Raw genomic sequence first — 18226 nt, forward strand, 5'->3', positions numbered from 1 at the left:
CCCAGTCTACAGAACTGCCAGGATGACTGGGGGCTACATAGAGAAACTGTCAAAAAGAAAAAAGAAACATCTTCTGTTGATTCCTACCACTCTCTTATTTGGTTGTCTCTACCCCCCCATCCCGTCCCCACTTCAGAGCTGAGGACTGAACCCAGGGCCTTGTTGTTTGTTTTTTAAGACTAATTTTTACTGTGTAGTACTGGCTGGCCTAGAACTTACTATGTAGACCGGGCTGATCTTTAACTCACCAGGATCCTGTCCGCTTCTGCTTCCTAATGAAAGGGATATGCCATCAAGACAACTATAGTGTTTTAATGTATAATTGCATGCCTATACACTATAATTTTATATATACATGTGTGTGTTGTGTATTTTGTTTGCATGAATGCCTGTCCAGCTTTTGTGTATAGTATGCTTGGAGGCCCGAAGAGGGGGCATCAGACCCTTTGGAACTAGAGTTTACAGAGGACTGTGAACTACCATGTGGTTGCTGGGAATAGAACCTAGGCTTTCTAGAAAAGCAGCCAGAGCTCCTACTTCTGGTATCTCTCTAGCCCCCTAGTGTGTGTGTTTGTTTGTTTGAAATAATATTTTATTCCCAACCTCTCATGCATGTCTGTGTGTGTGTGTGCGCGTGAGTGTGTTTAAGGTCAGCAAGGTTGGTAGTATTCACAAACTGAGCCACTTCAGGGGATGTGACTCAGGAGTGAAGGTTTAAAAGCTCTGGAGAATTGGTTCAGAGGTTAAGAGCACTGGTTGCTCTTCCCGAGGATCTATCTGGATTCCATTCTAGAATCCACATGGCAGTTCACAATTGTAGTATTTTGACATTGGCAGTAACTCCAGTTCCAGGGGCATCTGATGCCCTCCTCTGGCCTCTGAGGGCACAGCATGTACATTGTGCACAAACATACATACATGCATGCAAAGTCAATCATACACATACATTAAAAACATCAAATCAAATCAGAAGGCTGTCAGGCCAGGTGTGGTGCACAGTGGTTTAATCCCAAGCCTTGCCTCAAAAAAAAAAAAAAAAAAAAAAAAAAAAAAAAAAATCAAGGAGTTGGAAACATAGCCCAAAGGTGTTATGGCTCTTTCCATGAGTTTCCAGCATTCACCTGCTGACCAACAACCGTCTGTAATGCAGGTTCAAGGATAGGGTATTAAGCCAATGCCCACAGTGACACACCTACTCCAAGAAGACAATACCTCTTAATAGTGCCACTCCCTGGGCCAAGCATATATAAACCATCACAATAATAATTATTACTATATTATTATTATTATTAGCAGAGTCTATGTACATAGCTCTGGCTGTCTAAGAATTCATATGTAGACCAGACTGGCCTCAAATGTACAAAGATCTGCCTATTTTTCTGCTTTACTGAGGTGTGGGCCAGCATGCTTGGTTTTAAGATGTATTTTTGTCATGTGTATACTCACTTGAGTGCTGGTATCTCCTGGAGCTGGTGTTATTAGCAGCTGTGAGATACTGGATGTAGATACTGCAAACTACAGGGTTGTCTGGAAAAGCAGGAAGTACTCTTAACTGCTGAGCCATCTCGCCAGTCCCCCACCCACCCCACCTTTAAAAATACCATAGAATATAAACTCCAGATCAAGGATTTGCTCATCGAACCTTACAGTGTATCTATCTATCTCAGTGTATCTCGCTGAGAGGCTCAGGAAGCAGGAGGGTTCAAGGCCAGGCAGGACAGGGTAGAAACACCCTGTCTCAAAAATTAAAACCAAAATAACCCCTATGTTAACCAAAGTGGCAGCAAAAGAACCATGGATAGGGTTCTGGGTTCCTACTACTGCGGGAGCAGCAAAATGCCCTCCAGGAATGGGAAAAGGAAGAGATATACTGCCCAGAGATGACGTCAGGCTGCAAGGCTTCTTGAATAATTCACAAGGACAGTGTAGCCTCAGGAAGGGTTGGTACGCAGCCAGGCCAATCAAAACAAATGGGAGGTAAAGGAACACTGCCCCACAGGGGCAGTTTCTGGAGACTTTATCTTCCCTATGCAGAGGTTCCCAAAGGAGTAAACTCAGGAATCTTGATCCGATCGCACAGGGCAAACCCAATCGCCCCTCCTCGCCTTTTAGCAGCGTTTGGCCCTACAGACAGTGCTGCATAAGCCACCCACGCCTCTACCCTTGCCAGGGTAGTCTACACTGTAGCCGAAGAACAAAAGTTAAGCTTCACGTGGGTTACACTGGCCAGTTAGACGACTCTGTCCCAGGAGAACCAATGAAGAGTAAGAGAAGACCTGGGATCCCACTTTCTTTTTTGGGGGTACGGGGGGGGGTTAGGATCCCACTTTCTAAGGAGCCTTAACCTCCTTACGAACCGAAGTCGTAGCCTCCAGTTTCGCGCTTGCGCATTTTGGTACTGCAGCTCCTACGGCGCAAGCTCTGAGCGGAACACGCCTCGCGCCCCGCCCACCTCACGCTACCCGGACTCAAGTCTCAGGCCCAGCCCCCGCCTCTTGCTGCTTCTAGCTTTCATGCCCCGCCCCGCCTCGGTTCTCCTGGGCGATCCTTTTCCCAGGCCCCGCCCATGGTCCCGCCCCGCCTCACGCCCGGCCCCCCGCTCCCGCATGGCGTCCCGCCCACTCGCCTTTGGGCTGCTGTGATTTCCTTTAGCCTCCGGATGGGGCTGCTGTTTCTCCGATTAGACCTCAGGCGGAATTGATACTGGGTTTGGTGTCTTAACTTTTTCCTTCCCAGCATCTGCACGGAACCATCCTGTTATCTATCATTAGTTGCTGTGCTACTTAGTTTTTGTCACCTTGACACAAACCTAGACAACTAGGAAGAGAGATTCTCATCTAAGGAATCGTCTTCATCTAATTAGCCTGTGGAACATATTTTTGACTGGTATGAGAAGATCCAGCGCCCTAGGTGGTACTGCTCTCTACCCCTAGACAGGTAGGTGGTCCTGGGTTTAAGAAAACAGGGGGAGCAAACCACGGGGCACAGTCATCGTTCCAGTTTCTGCTTTATGCTCCTGACTTGACTTCCCTTCCCTCCGTGCTGGATTGTGTCTAGGAGTCGTAAAATGAAATGAACCCTTTCCTCCCCAAGTTGTTTTTAGTTATGGTGTATATCACAGAAGCAAACTAGAGTAGTTACAAAGATACTGGTCTCTCGGATATCCACATGAGTGCACCTGGGAAAATGTACACACATTCAATATTTGAGTAAGTACAACAGAACATAAGTTTAATTTTTTTTTAATGGGGGGTGAAAGGTGGGCCAACTGGAACACATTGTAAACATAGAAGATGAAAAAAACAAACTCTACAATGTTGTCTTCTGACCCATACACACATGCCACCAAAAACACAACAGATATTTTAGAAAGGGTGATCTGGGCATGGTTGTGCAAGCCTTTAATCGCAGCACTTGAGAGGTAGAGGAATACGGATCTCTCCAAGTTCAAGACTAGCCTGATTTATTCAGCTTGTTCTAGTCCAGGCTAAATAGTGAAATTTTTTTCTCTTTCTTTAGTTTTGTGTGTGTGTGTTTTGTTTTTTTTTAAAGATGGTCTCTCTGGCTGAAGAGATGGCTTAGTGGTCAAGAACACTGACTACTCTTCCAGAGGTCCTGAGTTCAATTCCTAGCAAGCAAATGGTGGCTCACAACCATCTATAATGAGATCTGATGCCCTCTTCTGGTGTATCTGAAGACAGCTACAGTGTACTTAAATACAATCAATCAATCAATCAATAAATAAATAAATAAATCCTAAAAATTAAAAAAAAAAAAAAAAAGACAGGGTTTCTCCGTGTCACCCTGGCTATCCTGGAACTCACTCTGTAGAACAGGCTATCCTCAAACTCATCCTCCTGAGCACTGGGATTAAAGGTGTGTGCCACCCCTGGCCAGGCCAACATTCCAGTTCTGCCTAAGATTAGCTATAATTTACAGAGAGACATAGATCGTCACACAGCTCTAAATTAGATGTAAGAGCTCTCTGGGACTATGAGTTTGTGTCACAGAATGGTTTATTTTGTGTTTGTATATATGTGTCACTAGCGAAAGTGACATCTGAAACACTGAGTGTCATATCACACTTCTGTGGAGATAAAGCCACAAAGATTGTTACAAGTTCCAGGCTAGCCCGGTCTACAAGAAAGAAGGAAAACAAAAAATACAAATATGAAACAAAATTAAAAAAAAAAAAACAAAACAGACCACAAACTAATAAGTATATCCCTAGCCTTAGAAACCGGGGTTGAAAGATCCATTCTGCCCAGTGTGTTGGCACAGGCCTTTAGTCCCAGTGCTCCAGAGGCAGACACAGGCAGGCTCTGTGAGCTCAGGGTCACCGTGCTTTAAATAACGAGTTCCAGGACAGCCAGGGCTAATAGTGAGATCCAGCCTCAAAACAACAACAAAGAAAGAAACAAACAACACAGAAAAGAAAATGAATCCCATTCTGGGTTGGCCCAAAGTCCACTTCATTCACTCTTACCCTCTCACGCTGTGTTGTAGATGCACAGTCAACAGCACTGCTGCCGTTCCAGAGGACACGGGTTCGAGTCCCAAAACCTACACGGCTCCTCACAACTATCCGTAACGTTGGCGGATCCAACATCCTCTTTCCTCTCTGTGGCACCAGGCATTCACATGGTGCACAGACTTACCTGTAGGCAAAACACCCACACACAAAAAAACAACAAATAAAGCCTAGTGTTAATGAAAAAAAAAAAAAACAGGACAAAACAACTAAGTATAAATACGCTCTGGTGGGTGGTGGTAGTCCATACCAGGAGGAGGAGGAAGAAAGAAAAGAAAAAGAAAGACAGGAAAGAAGGCTAGGGATGTTAGAGTGCTTGCATATTAAGGGCACAAACACACAGCTGTGGAATTGTGGATAAATGAAATAGATGGAAATAAGGCCCCATGAAGCACAGGTCTTGGGCAACACTTCCTGGAAATCAGGAAGTCTGAGAAGGGTGGATACAGACAGCCATAGTCATACAGTAGTTCAGTTTACTTTCATAACTCGGCACTAAGCCGTGTGACACAGCAGATGCTGGAAAGGCTATAAGGCTACCTAGAACAAGTCAGATGTTTCCTTGAAAGTGTCCCACAGAAGCACTGGCCTCCTTGGCTGCAACAATCCATGTGCAGCCCTGTCATAACCACACCTCGTTGCTCTTCCATCTCACAGTAGCTGTAGGATGTGGTTTGATCCCTCCACTTTTATGGACAAGAAGCAGGCTTAGAGGAATTGATTTACTGATTCTTAACATGATAACCAAACAGTACATGATTGTGAGTTGCCAAGATTCAAGCCAATGCAGCTCCTAGAAGCTATACTTTAATACCGCCAAAGCCAAAGATAAGTAATCAATTTTTTAAAGGGTATGTGGTAAAAAATTTCACCGTCCTAACTATAAAAGCCTCATTCAATAAGCATAAAGCTCCTGACGTCTAATTACACGCTTCACTTGGCTTATCTTGCTAACTCTAGTAATGCTTCTGTGAGATTGCGCTAGTGTCTGTGTTGAGCAGGTGTGGAAACAGGCTTAGAGACCTGGAATTAGTCAAATCCTATTGTATGTGTCACTGCCAATAAATCTCATCTGGTGCGGCTCACGAAGAAACCTCTCTTCTATGTTCATCAAAGACAGACAGCATTTTCCAGTTTCTTGTCAGGAAGGTTGGGCAGCTTTCCAGCCAGCATCTGATGGTGACACGAAGGAATCCAGAGAGGGCCAGCAGGGACTACTTCCTTCCTCCATCCTGCTATCCAGAGCCACACCGCAGCTCCCTGAACTTCAAACACCAACTCCCCCGAGAAGGATCCCTTTTCCTCTCAGAAAGTCCTGTGAGTGTACCTGTCAGCATTTCTATGTGTCTTCATCTGTGTAAGTGTCTGACTTGTATGTGTCACCAGTCTCTTTGGAGCAAAGAGTGTGTGTGTGTGTGTGTGTGTGTGTGTGTGTGTGTGTGTAGGGGTTTGTTGTGTTTTGAGCTAGGGTTTCTCTGTGTAACAGCCCTGGTTGTCCTGGAAATGGCTCTGTGGACCAGGCTGGCCTTGAACTCACAAGGATCTGCCTGTCACCTCCTCCCAAGTGTGGGATTTAAGGGCATGTGCCACCACTGCCAGGCTGTATGTGGGTTTTAAATTTTTGTCTTTATTTTTAAATTATATGTATGTGTGTGATGGTGTGTGCATGTGAATACAGTGGCTCTTAGAGGCTAGAAATCCTGTCTTGGATTTAGGAGCCTCTGCTCAGTTGTCCACCCTCGTTAGAATTCTCTTCCTAAAGCTGTCATTCTTTGGCCTCCCAAAATTTTATAGGGTATGCAATCAATTAACAGCCTGGGAGAACCCAACTGCCCATTACAAATATGGCTTCGATTGCTTCACTTCCTTATCACATGACCAACTTAGTCATCATGTGACTTTGTCCTCTCCTTTAAGCCGGAATTAACTTGCTGTGCTAGTCGGTTCCAATAGATAGGCTATCTGTGCTATATCTTTGTTTTATTTGGTAGATCTTCTACCTCTCTAAAACTCTGAAACTGCCACAATCTTCTCATTCATTGATCCTGAGGAGCTCGAGTTTTCAAGATCTTCCAGAAAGGTAAGCAGGCAGGACTATAATTTGCCCATCCAGATTATGTAATTCAGTGAGTTCAGATTTTTTTTTTTTTTTAATTGAGAGCATCATGGCTCTTTGAGTAAGACACAGATGGAGGGAGGGCTGAAGGTTGAAATCAATGGGGAAAAGAATGAAGAGAGTCCTCTTTGGAGTGGGCAGCAAACTCCCTAGCAGAGTAAATGCAAGACACCTCCAGTGGCCATAGGCATTGTGTAATCATTAATAAAGGTGGGAGCCTATGCTGTGAGCATCCACAGGCAGCTAAACCCCGGCCAGGAGAGTGGGTGCGGGGCAGAGACTCTTACATTATCATCATTCCTCGTCATGTTCTTCTCAGGAGCATCCTGGTGTCATGGCTGCCAGGCTCATAGGATTCTTCTTATTTCAGGCAATATCTTGGGCATATGGTGAGTCAAGGAGGGGGATGGAAACATGATGGTGTCCCCTGCCCCATAGTCCTTTGGAAGCCTTCCACTATGGCAGTGGATTTTAAGTAGGGACTCTAAGTCCTTTAGAGTTCCTGAGTCATCTTTGGGCTGGAAGTACAGTGGAGGGTTTTTTTTTTTTTTTTTCTTTTTGTTCAGACTCCTTAACTAGCATGCCCAGTTCCCCATAAACCCACGTTGATGCTTGCCTCTGCTTGCACCCTGCCTGCCAGGTGCCCAGCCCTGTATCCCCAAAAGCTTTGGCTACAGCTCAGTGGTCTGTGTCTGCAATGCAACCTATTGTGACTCTCTTGACCCCCTGACCTTACCGGCTCCGGGTACCTTCAGCCGTTATGAGAGCACTCGAAGCGGACGTCGGATGGAGATGAGTGTCGGGTCCATCCAAGCCAACCGCACTGGCAGAGGTAGCCACTTTATCTGTCCCTCTAAGCCTGGACCCAATGTCACATTAGTGATCAGCATGTCTTCCTCTGACCTCTGATTGTTTTTCCCTTCATTTCCCAGGGCTGCTGCTAACTTTGCAGCCAGAAGAGAAGTTCCAGAAAGTGAAAGGATTTGGAGGTGCCATGACGGACGCCACGGCGCTCAACATCCTGGCCTTGTCCCCCCCGACTCAGAAGCTGCTACTCAGATCCTACTTCTCTAGTGAAGGTGAGGGAGGGCAGAGCAAGATGGCACACTATAATGTATGCCCCTTTTTATACCCTGGCTTTGTTTTATCTTTCTGATTTTTATTACACTTTATTATCTATTGTATGTGCTGCACATAAGTGAGACGGTCCAAGGACAATTTGCGGGTGTCCATTATCTCCTTCCACCATTTGGAGCCTGGGCTCGAGTTGGGTCTTGCAGGCTTGGCAGCAGGAACCCTTACTCTACCCACTGATCTGTCTTGCTAGGCTTTTTGCTCTCCGTTCCATATTTTCCCCATATTTGCCTCCCTTCCTCTTCTTCTCCCCTCATGTATTTCAGACTCAAATCTAACTATGTAGTCAGTGATGACTATGAACTTCTGACCCTCTGCCTCCCATTTTCCTTTTTTAAAAAAATATTAATTATTTAATGTATATGAGTACAGTATAGCTATCTTCAGACACACCAGAAGAGGGCATCAGATTCCATTATAGATGGCTGTGAACCACAATGTGGTTGCTGGGAATTGAACTCAGGACCTCTGGAAGAGCGCAGTCAGAGCTTTTAACAGCTGAGCCATCTCTCCAGCCCTTCTTCCCATTTCCTGAGTGCTAAGTTCACCTAGTTTATACAGAGTTGGAGCTCAAACTTCTGCTTCATGCATCCTTGGCAAGCTGAACTACATCCCAGCCTACCTACCTTTTTCTCTTTGTCCCTTCCCTCCCTTACTTTCTGTAGATCAGGTTTCCCTCAAATACTGTGTAGCCATGAGTAGCCTTGAACTCTTAGGTTTCCTGACTTAGTTTTCCAAGGGCTAAGATTGCAAACATATGCTACCAACTGTACCAAGCCACTGGTTCCTGACTCAGTGGGACTGAGAGAAGACCACCTTTTCAGTATTCTGCTAAGTCCTTAGGAAACGCATGCTCAGAAGGGGCTCTGTTTCACTTAGAGTCTACTCTCCACAATTCCATACCTAGACCCTGACTCTGAATGAGACCCTGTTGAGGACGAACATGATTAAAGCCAATTTTCATACTTGCCTATTTTACTTTATTTTATTTTATATTATTTTATTATGAGACAGGGTCTTACCTTGTAGCCCTGGCTGGCTTGCTCACATTGATCTAGCTGCCTTAGCAGTAGAGTAGAGGAATGGGATTACTGGCATGGTGCCACCACACTTGGCTTTATACTCTCCTATTGATTCAGATTTCCCTATCTTGGCCGTCATTTCCTGCAGGAATTGAATATAACATCATCCGGGTACCCATGGCCAGTTGTGACTTCTCCATCCGTGTCTACACCTATGCCGACACCCCTAATGACTTCCAGTTATCTAACTTCAGCCTTCCAGAAGAAGACACCAAGCTCAAGGTGGGCATTCTAGTTGCCTCTGTCCAAGTGGTGTTGCTGTCTTGGGGCTGGGAAGGTCCGGGTTAGAGCTGTCTCTAGAGCAACGTGGAACCTTCTGCACCTCATTTGACTTAGGGGTAAGAGGGTGGGAGCTGATGGTTGGACCTGATGCACTGGTTGAACTAGTATGTGTTCCAGCTCTGGGTGTCTCTCTCCTCACTGTTTGTCTCCAGATACCCCTGATTCACCAAGCCCTGAAGATGTCCCCACGCCCCATTTCACTGCTTGCCAGTCCCTGGACATCACCCACTTGGCTCAAGACCAATGGAGCAGTGAATGGGAAAGGGACACTCAAGGGTCAACCAGGAGATATGTATCACCAGACCTGGGCCAATTACTTTGTCAAGTAAGGGATCATTGGGGCCATGGGGTCTGGACCAACCTCCCTTTTGGACACCCCTTAGTCTACATCGTACCCCTTGACCTGCTCCACTTCCAGATTTACCTCTGGCTTGTCTTTCAACATTTCATGCCTTTGAGTTTGTCGGTTTTACCTATTGCCCATGTCTTGGTCTGCTTTCTTGGCCTTGATCACTCATGTCCTTTTTCTCTTGCCAGGTTTCTGGATGCTTATGCTAAGTACAACATAAAATTCTGGGCAGTGACAGCGGAGAATGAACCTTCTGCAGGGCTCTTCACTGGGTACCCCTTCCAATGCCTGGGCTTCACTGCTGACCACCAGAGAGACTTCATTTCCCGTGACCTGGGGCCAGCCCTTACCAACAGTTCTCATGATGTGAAGCTATTTATTCTGGATGATCAGCGGTTGCTGCTACCCCGCTGGGCACAGGTGGTAAGTTCTAGAACTTCCTAGGGTGTCCCAGTGGACTCCAAATCTACCACCCAAAATGACTGGTTACAATTTTAGAGTACTTTCCCTGGTGCCAGGGTTGAGATAGGGTCTTGCTATATAAACTAGGCTGGCCTTGAAGTTGTGGGTATGCTCCTAACTTGTAAGTCCTGGGATTAAAAGCATCTACCATGGAGCTGGAGAGATGGATCAGCAGTTAAAAGCACCGACTGCTCTTCCAGAGGTCCTGAGTTCAATTCCCAGCAGCCACATGGTGGTTCACAACCATCTGTAATGGGATCTGATGCCCTCTTCTGGTGTGTCTGAAGACAGCTACAGTGTACTCATACACATAAAATAAATAAATTCTTTAAAAAAAAGCATCCACCACACCTGACTAATACTTTTTTTGGTCTGAAATTATATATAGACCGAGTTGGTTTTGGACTCCTAGGGATCTACTTGCCTCTTGTCTCCCAAGTGCTGGAATTAAAACCACATACCGCCATACCTGACCTCTCAACTCCTTTTTTATGTACATGTAGGTGTATGTGTGGGCCTTATCTGACAATTCATCAAGAGCGGCTGAGCTTGGTGAACTTTTTTCTGTTTTGATTTTTGAGACCGAGTCTCTCACTGATTAGACTAGGTTTGTTACTCACTGGGCCCCAGGGATCCACCTGTCCCTACCCGCCCAGTGCTGAGATTGCAAAGCCTTGCATAGGTATGGCGCTGGACTTCCAGGGCCCTATAAACCGATACTGTCAGTGTAATGTTTTCTTGTCGCTCAGTCCTACCTCCCATTTCTCGGGACAGCTCTTCTCTCCAGGCCTCTGTGCAGGGCTTGTGTTCAGTGGCTCCCTCCCCTCTCTCCGTGCAGGTGCTATCTGACCCCGAGGCAGCTAAGTACGTTCATGGCATTGCCGTACACTGGTACATGGATTTCCTTGCCCCAGCCAAAGCTACTTTAGGAGAGACACACCGCTTGTTCCCCAACACAATGCTCTTTGCTTCAGAGGCCTGCGTGGGCTCCAAGTTCTGGGAACAGAGCGTTCGGTTGGGCTCCTGGGATCGGGGGATGCAGTACAGCCACAGCATCATTACGGTGAGCCGCCTGTGCCCTTCCCAAAGCACACGATCCAAGATCCTTTTTCTAATCTCATACAGGCAAACAGGCCTTCCTCCTCAGCGGCTTGCCAGCTTTCTCTTTGGGGCAATTGTGGGATGCCATGATTATCTTTTCCTTCACAGATGTGTGTGCCCATCAGTCTTTTTCTTCATGTTTGGGACCCTGGCAGCCACATCTGCCTCAGCTTTCTCGGCTCCTGAGATGCCTCCATCTTCACAGCCCTCATCTCAGACACTGAGGCAGAGCGTCCCTTCAAAGGAACAAACCATTCCTAGTCCTTCTGTAACCCTGGGCTGTCTTCTCTAGAGATGCCTATCTTTACCCTTTTATCCTTGCCTCTGCTCTAGAACCTCCTTTACCATGTAACTGGATGGACTGACTGGAACCTTGCCCTGAATCCTGAAGGAGGGCCCAACTGGGTCCGTAACTTCGTCGACAGCCCCATTATTGTCGACATCCCCAAAGACACATTTTACAAACAGCCCATGTTCTATCATCTTGGCCACTTCAGGTGAGTGGAGAGTGGGCATCCCATTCCTTAGGAGGCCTGTCACATGTGTCAGGACTTACATCATCCTGTACCGTGAGGGAACAGGAACATTTCTAGGGTGGCAACCCTGGGAGGGGCGCACTCCTCCTCTGTTGCACCATGAGGCGGGAAGTGACTAGGTGGCATCAGAGCCACAGATAATCCCCAGAGATGACTGATGCTAGAGGCATCAGGTTGCAGGGGGACAGGACCAAGGCCCAGCAGCACAGCTAGGACTCAGGAGAGGAAGCCTGGAGTCCCTGATGATGACTGTCTTCACATTCAGCAAGTTCATTCTTGAGGGATCACAGCGAGTGGGACTGGTGGCCAGTGAGAAGAATGACTTGGAAACAGTGGCACTGATTCGCCCTGATGGCTCTGCAGTTGTGGTCGTGTTAAACCGGTAAGCTGGGTACAAGGGCAGGTCTGGGCCTGAGCAGCATGAAGTAGTTGGCCTCAGCAGGTTGATTCTTGGCTCTTTTTCTCTCCAGATCTTCTAAGGATGTCCCTCTTACCATCAGTGATCCTGCCCTGGGCTTCTTGGAGACCATCTCCCCTGGCTACTCCATTCACACTTACCTGTGGCGTCGCCAGTGATGGAGTAGACACCTAAGCAGGCACCTGGACTTAGCATGGACATTAAAGGGAAAGAGTTAGTTCCTGTGCTATCTGTGACTAAAGAAGGCATGACAAGGCCTGGGTGACCTTACAGCAACATAGGGGCAGGGGCAAGGCTTTGGGTGTCTCATTCTCCTTATGGGTGGGAAGCCCTCAAGTCCCTCCAGTTTTCCATGGTTGTAAAGTGTGTGCTATGCACTAGTTGCCTGTGGAAGCTGAGCCTTGGTCAAGATGGGGATGACTAGGGAAGTTGGACCTGTGCAGAAGAGCAAGGTAAGTCAGTCTGAGGGATGAAGGAGCCTTAGAAGCTGAGTGCCAGAGGGTAGGCCTATACCTCTACATTCTCATTGTAGCATCGAAGAATGGCATCAGCCCCATAAAGAAGAAAATATTTGATCCCAGTTAGTGTAAACAATTTTATTCCGAGGATAGCACCCCATTTTTGGCTGCTCCAACAATGGGGAGACAAAGGGGCGTCTGGAATGCATGAATAGAAAAATCCATCCTGGGAACATGATCACATCAGTCCTCTTCATCCTCCTCAGCCAGGCCCAAGGCCCGAGTGCCTGGGGCCCGAGCAGGGCTTGCCCGCTGGATAGAAACAATGCCACTGAGCAAGGCATAGCCCACCATGGCTGCCAGCCCTGTCAGCACAGATAGAATCTGGGTCCGGCGCCGGTATGGCTCCTCCTCAGTCTCAGGGCCTGCTGGTGTCTGGCGTGGAGGTGGCACCTCAGCTAGGAAGGAGGCAAGGAAGGTGAGCAAGGGAGCTAATCCTTGGACCCCAGCCCAGTCTCTCCATCTGTCCCTTACCTCCATCCCGGGGAAAGTAGAGGTTGAGGATGTGTGTGCAGTAGACACAGAGGTTGTGCAGCCCCCGAAGGTGGGCCTGCAGTTTCCCACTGGGCAGTTTTGCCTGTAGCAGCAAGGCCAAATGACTGAAAACAAAGGCGTCCAGGGAGGCAGGGCTGGAGAGGGAGAGAAGGGTGGGATGGAAGTGGAGCAAGAGGGAAAAGGTCTGCCTTGCAGGGGTAGGCTCTGGGAAGCAAGGGGTCATCCAGGGAAGAGCAGGACACCTAGCTCTGGATTTGGTAAGGGGAGTTCCCCAGGTGGCGCCAGCCCGGCCCTGAATGGAGCTCTATCCCAGGGCTGCATAAAGGACACATTGAGTGCTGCCCAGCCCAGCAGTCTCCTCCTGTGCCTGGCTTCTCTCCCATCCCACCCTCCTATACCACCAAGGAGGTTCTAGCCACACACACAGCCCCCCTGTCACTAGTGCCAGTGTCTGCCTAAGAACCTCTTGTTCACACCTCAGCCCAGGCTTTGACACCTGAACCTGTATCTTCTTCCAACATTTATCCCCCCCTGGAGTCAGACTTACGCATCTCCAAAGAAGAACTTCTGAGAGCCCAGACGCTGGGAGAGAAGGGTTAGGCACTCCCGAGCCTCTTGATATAGCTGTAGGGAGGGACGGGAGGCATGTGGTTGTGGGGGCCGTGACACTTCCCATTGTAGACTCTCATTCCTAGCCATCACCTTTTGGGGTTCATCTCTTTTGTCCCAAACCTACCTCTTTTTCTAGTTCCTCCTCGCTCTCTGATTTGTGCTCGCCACACAGCAGCTGTAGCCGCTCCATGTACTGGCGTTGCATGCGGCCAGGCAGGAAGAAGTTGAGGGGAAAGGGCATAGCCTCTGCATACCACTTTCGGGTCACTTCCACATAGTTCTTGGCATCTATCCAAAACGTATGGATCTGGATTGGGCAGACAGAATGGGAAGCAAAGTCTGGGCCAGTGCACCTGCCTGACCCAGGGTGGGCTTCTAAGTCTCACGATGCTCTGAGTATGTCTCTGCTCCCTTTTTTTGCAGGCTGTGAATGCTAGGTCAGGGCGTACTCACTAGCACAGGGAGTAGTTTCTCCTCCAGCAGAGACATGAAGGCGAGGGTATCTGCTCCTTGTCGAGCTGACAGATCATAGTCAGCATTATACTTCTGTGGAAGAAATGTTCATGAGGTGAATACTGAAGGATTGCAGGACACTTTTTAGTAGAGAAGGAACAGTTAACCTCACACTAGCCTCAAGCATAGTAGAGGTAACAGAGGGAGTCTTTCCTGCTGAGGTCTTGCCTCAGCCCAGCCAGTAGCCTGTTGCTGTTGGCACAAAGCCTGGGCTTTGGAGCCCACTGGCTGTCAAGGTCCTGCACCCATAGTGGGAGGAAAGAAGGCCTGGCCACAAAGTGGGAGGGAGCAGCTCCCGGAGTTTCCGCGGAAAGCTGGCGGCATGCCCGCTGACAGCAGCTTTCTAACAGTAACTTCCTGATCCAGACACCGCAGAGCTAAGCAAAGTGGAGCTCTCGACTACAGACTGGGCCTCAGCCCATGACTCAGAAACCAGGGGCACCATCCTTACCCTTCTTTTACCCAATGCCCAGCCACCCCAACCCCCAGCTTGTCTCTCATAGCCAAGCTCTTGGCCGTGTCTTGTACTTCACTCCAAACTCTTAGGCACCATCACTGAACATTTGTCCCGCCAGAACTTCCATCTGAGTGTGGCCTGCCTTTCCAGGCTTCGGTTCGTTCCTCAGTAACCCCTCCACAAACTAAGAAAGCTTTGAACCTATACAACCATTTGAACACGATGAACCTCAGTTTCTCCTTTATGGAAGGAGACAGTAATCTCCACCCCTCCCCTCCATGTGGCTGGGTTTGGAAATCATTTAGGAAAAAAATCCTTTGGAAACTGAAAAGGCTGTGTTTATATGCAAGTAACCCAGGTCCTGCCAAGAATACTGGCTTTTATCTAGATCCTGTTTCCTTGGGTCTCTAAGTTCCCATTACTTTCCCAGCTCTCTGGAAAGCAGAAATGAAAAAGAGGATTCTATTTCTGACTGTCTGTTCCCTCTTGGAACACTGTGAATGCCAGACCTCTTAAAGCATGCTGCCTAAGCACCCTAGTGTACAAGTAAAATGCTTTAGTTGGTGAGATGGCTTAGCAGGTTAATGTACTCGCTATCAGGCTTAGTGACATGAGTCCCATTCCAGGAGCCCGCATAGTAGAAGAGAAGGACTTATTCTACCAAGTGTTCCAATGACCTCCCCAAGTGTGCCAAGGCATGTGTGCACACACACACCCCCGAAATGAGAAACTGATGTTTACAAAACAAAAATATAGAGATTATTGCTTTGAGAAGTTAAATCGCCTGTCCAACGTCACAGCTAATGACAGAATAACCGGACAAAGGCTATTGCAATTCTCCACTCTTGTAATTCTCTTCAAACATCCCAACCTAGCACTAAGCTTTGTCCATCCCGAGTCCTATAAATAGCATAACTTAATAACTTAGTACTTGAGAAGATAAATGGTCCTTAGAAATATCTCTCTCCTTCCCTCCCCTTTTACTCCTTTCTTTGACAGGGTCTCACGATGTAGCTCACGCTGGCCTGGAACTCACTCTATAGAGCAGAGAGAGATCTGCCTGCCTCTGCCTTCCAAGTGCTGGAAATAAAGGTGTGTGCCACCACTGCCCGGTGACTTTTTTCTTTTTTGAGAGAAGGTCTTATGCATTCCAGGCTGGCCCCAAATGTGTGGCCAAAGACGGTTTTAAATTTCTGATCATCCCGCTTCTACCAAGTGCCGTGATGATATGGACCACCATGCCCATTTATATTAGAAGTTCCTTTCCAGTCCACCCCAAAGCCAACTGGGGTTCTCTACTCTTCTTTACTTTCCATGTATCAGCCTGTGTATTTCTCTCCTCCCTGCCCATTTGATTTCCCAGTCTATCCCCCCCTTAAATTTAATATCTGGCCAACAGCTTATCACAGTAACACTGCATTCGTGTGCTGCTCCTTGGTGCTTCAGATCACCCTTATCACGATTCGCACTCGTCTGGTGTTAAATAAATAAATAAATATTACACTGCACGGACTGGATTTCTTCCATTGTCAGCCCCCATTCAAGCCACCTACCTCTTTACGAAGATGGGTGATGATCTTGTGTGGTACTGTGATGACTTCTCCATCACTGGTTCGAAGAGCAGGCAGAGTTCCTGATATTGAGAAAGAAGCATACTCACAAGATCTAGCTTGCCTAGTCATAGTGATTTGCCTCACATTCCTGTCTCCTGTTCCGCCCCTTGCACATTCCCCTCCCTACTGGGATACTGTATACCTGAAGGGCTCTGCCAAGGATTGCTGATCTTGTGTACCTTCAGTGGAGCACCTGTAAATCTGGTATAGGTCTGCAGAAAAGGAAGCAGAAGGTAGAGAGGATAGGGTATGGCTTCCCAAAGAAACCAAGAAATGAAATAGTGACTCAGTAAATTATGTGTTATGATCTATACTTAGCACTTTTATACCAAAGGAGAGGCAGAAAGAGGGTGCCATTCCCACTTACAAATGGGCAAACCGGACCAGAGAGTTTATGGGCATGTTTATACATCCATATCCAAGATTACACATTAGGAAAATATACCCTTCTGCCATCTGCATTGTAAAACCTATTCACAAAAGCTTCCCTAATATCCCTCTTCCTGGAAGTACTAGCTTACTTTGGCAGTCTCCTACTTTACCGCATACGCCTGATCATTTTATTATTTGTTTACATGTTTGCCTTCCTGTAAACAGTATCAATATGGGGGTCAAAATCGTATTGCAAGGTGATATTTTACTGTAAGAAGCTTAAGTGGTTTTTATAATCCCGAAGTCGTTGAATGCAGTGAAGCAAGTCTACCTGGTTCTAAAGCTCTTCCTACAGTCTGGCTGTTGGTCTGTCTGATCTAAGAAAACTAAATAAATTCTCGGCGGAAAAAAAGAGGGTGAAGGGTACTGAAAGGGCAGAAATGCCAAGTCTAAGATTACTGAGATCGTCCAGAAGGGGTTACTCCAAGGTCACACAGCCGATAAATGGACAAGCAAGGTCTAAAACCGATCTTCTGAAGCTCTGACCAAGCCTACTTCCACGGCTACACAAATCGATTCTAGGGAACCAGCGAAAGGCACGGAGTTCCACATCGGCCTTTGACTGCCTCAGTTTCTCTCAATAAGCTTGCGTTTGGGTTCTCCGCAAAGTTCGAGCACCCACTCCAGTTCTCCAGGGATCAGAGGACGCATGCATAAACCCTCACCAGCACTGCCAGACTATCCAGGTCCACCGACGGCAATCCCCAGCCCCCTGACCAGCAGAATAGCTCCATGGGCGCCGCCATCTTGTACACTCTCTGACCCGGAAGCACCTTCTCATAAGCGTCCGCCTTCTCTCGCCAGGAACCGCCCCTGGCCCCTGCTTCTCTAGCCTCTGGGGGTTTGGGGTCTGGGGAGGCGTAGGTTCTCGGGGCCGGAGACGGGGCGCGACTGTAGGAGGCGGGGTATCGGCCATCTGAGGGGCGCGAAGGGCTCGTCCTGAGGCGGCCCCCGTAAGGGAGCAGGGCTGCGGTCCAGACGCGCTTGGGAGATTCGCGGCGACTTTGCCGAGCGTAGCCACGAACCGCCGGAGACACGGAGGGCTTGGGAGAGGGGCATCTGGTGCGGCTTATCGACCTGTGGGGGCACAAGCCAAACTGCACATGGCCTCGAGAACCCCGGTTCCTCTCAGGTCTCTGCCCCGAGCGGGAGCTGCGGGGGGGTCCCCCGAGCCGCATGTTTTCCACAGCGCGTTATGTTTGGAGCGGGCCTCGCGCTGCCTGTCGCCATGGAAACAAAACAGGGGCGGTGGCGGCGCCGGGAGCTGAGGCCCGGCTGGGGCCTGGGTGGGGGAAGGGGAGGTGCGGCTCGCGGACTGTTGCCTTCGTAACGGGAGCTCCTCTTAGTCGGTCCCTAGCTCCCCTCGGGTTCACCCCGAACAAGGCCTTCCCGCGGTACCCAGTGTTCACCAGTCCCATCCTTCTCCTATCCTCTAGTTTTCTGCACCAGCCTCTAGTGATGGTTTAGATTTTCTTGTCTAGTTCTCGTCGGACGCTTCCAGACTTCCATTTTTTTCCCTAGAGGGAGGGAAAATGGAAGAATGGGCGCATGTCAGGGACACAACACACTGTAATA

The 18226-nt window shown here is 48.2% G+C and overlaps 2 protein-coding genes across 3 annotated transcripts; one reads left to right on the plus strand and one right to left on the minus strand.

The window, feature by feature from the left end:
- Positions 1 to 6462: 6462 nt before the first annotated feature.
- On the plus strand, positions 6463 to 12496 carry GBA1 (glucosylceramidase beta 1). 2 transcript variants are annotated; one of them, XM_080915428.1, is made up of 11 exons: positions 6463 to 6611; positions 6967 to 7036; positions 7288 to 7479; positions 7580 to 7726; positions 8952 to 9085; positions 9298 to 9470; positions 9683 to 9917; positions 10795 to 11019; positions 11391 to 11554; positions 11859 to 11975; positions 12064 to 12496. In XM_080915428.1, exons 2-11 carry the CDS (start codon positions 6982 to 6984, stop codon positions 12167 to 12169), a joined length of 1548 nt encoding a protein of 515 aa, XP_080771554.1. In that variant the 5' UTR covers positions 6463 to 6611; positions 6967 to 6981; the 3' UTR covers positions 12170 to 12496. The 2 variants fall into 2 exon arrangements, with proteins under 2 accessions (XP_080771554.1, XP_080771555.1); XM_080915429.1 differs by lacking the exon at positions 12064 to 12496 and having other exon boundaries at positions 11767 to 11893.
- A 96-nt stretch (positions 12497 to 12592) lies between these two features.
- Positions 12593 to 17919, minus strand: MTX1 (metaxin 1). The gene is made up of 8 exons (XM_080915442.1): positions 17317 to 17919; positions 16362 to 16431; positions 16160 to 16239; positions 14090 to 14182; positions 13761 to 13943; positions 13572 to 13648; positions 13004 to 13158; positions 12593 to 12927 (listed from the first exon to the last, which is right to left on the minus strand). The coding sequence occupies exons 1-8, from the start codon at positions 17827 to 17829 to the stop codon at positions 12713 to 12715; spliced, it is 1386 nt and encodes a 461-aa protein (XP_080771568.1). The 5' UTR covers positions 17830 to 17919; the 3' UTR covers positions 12593 to 12712.
- Between the last annotated feature and the right edge of the window lie 307 nt (positions 17920 to 18226).

The sequence above is a fragment of the Micromys minutus genome (assembly GCF_963924665.1).
Source record: "Micromys minutus genome assembly, chromosome: 4".
Taxonomy (NCBI): domain Eukaryota; kingdom Metazoa; phylum Chordata; class Mammalia; order Rodentia; family Muridae; genus Micromys; species Micromys minutus.

Excerpts from the sequence above, each read along its gene's own strand:
- GBA1 (XM_080915428.1), top strand. The coding sequence starts at position 6,982 with ATGGCTGCCAGGCTCATAGGATTCTTCTTATTTCAGGCAATATCTTGG. Across the intron at positions 9,471-9,682 it reads TGGGCCAATTACTTTGTCAA|GTTTCTGGATGCTTATGCTA; the intron begins GTAAGGGATCAT and ends TTCTCTTGCCAG. Across the intron at positions 11,976-12,063 it reads GTTGTGGTCGTGTTAAACCG|ATCTTCTAAGGATGTCCCTC; the intron begins GTAAGCTGGGTA and ends TTTTCTCTCCAG.
- MTX1 (XM_080915442.1), bottom strand. The coding sequence starts at position 17,829 with ATGCGGCTCGGGGGACCCCCCCGCAGCTCCCGCTCGGGGCAGAGACCT. Across the intron at positions 14,183-16,159 it reads TCACCCATCTTCGTAAAGAG|AAGTATAATGCTGACTATGA; the intron begins GTAGGTGGCTTG and ends TTTCTTCCACAG. Across the intron at positions 13,944-14,089 it reads AGAAACTACTCCCTGTGCTA|ATCCATACGTTTTGGATAGA; the intron begins GTGAGTACGCCC and ends TGCCCAATCCAG.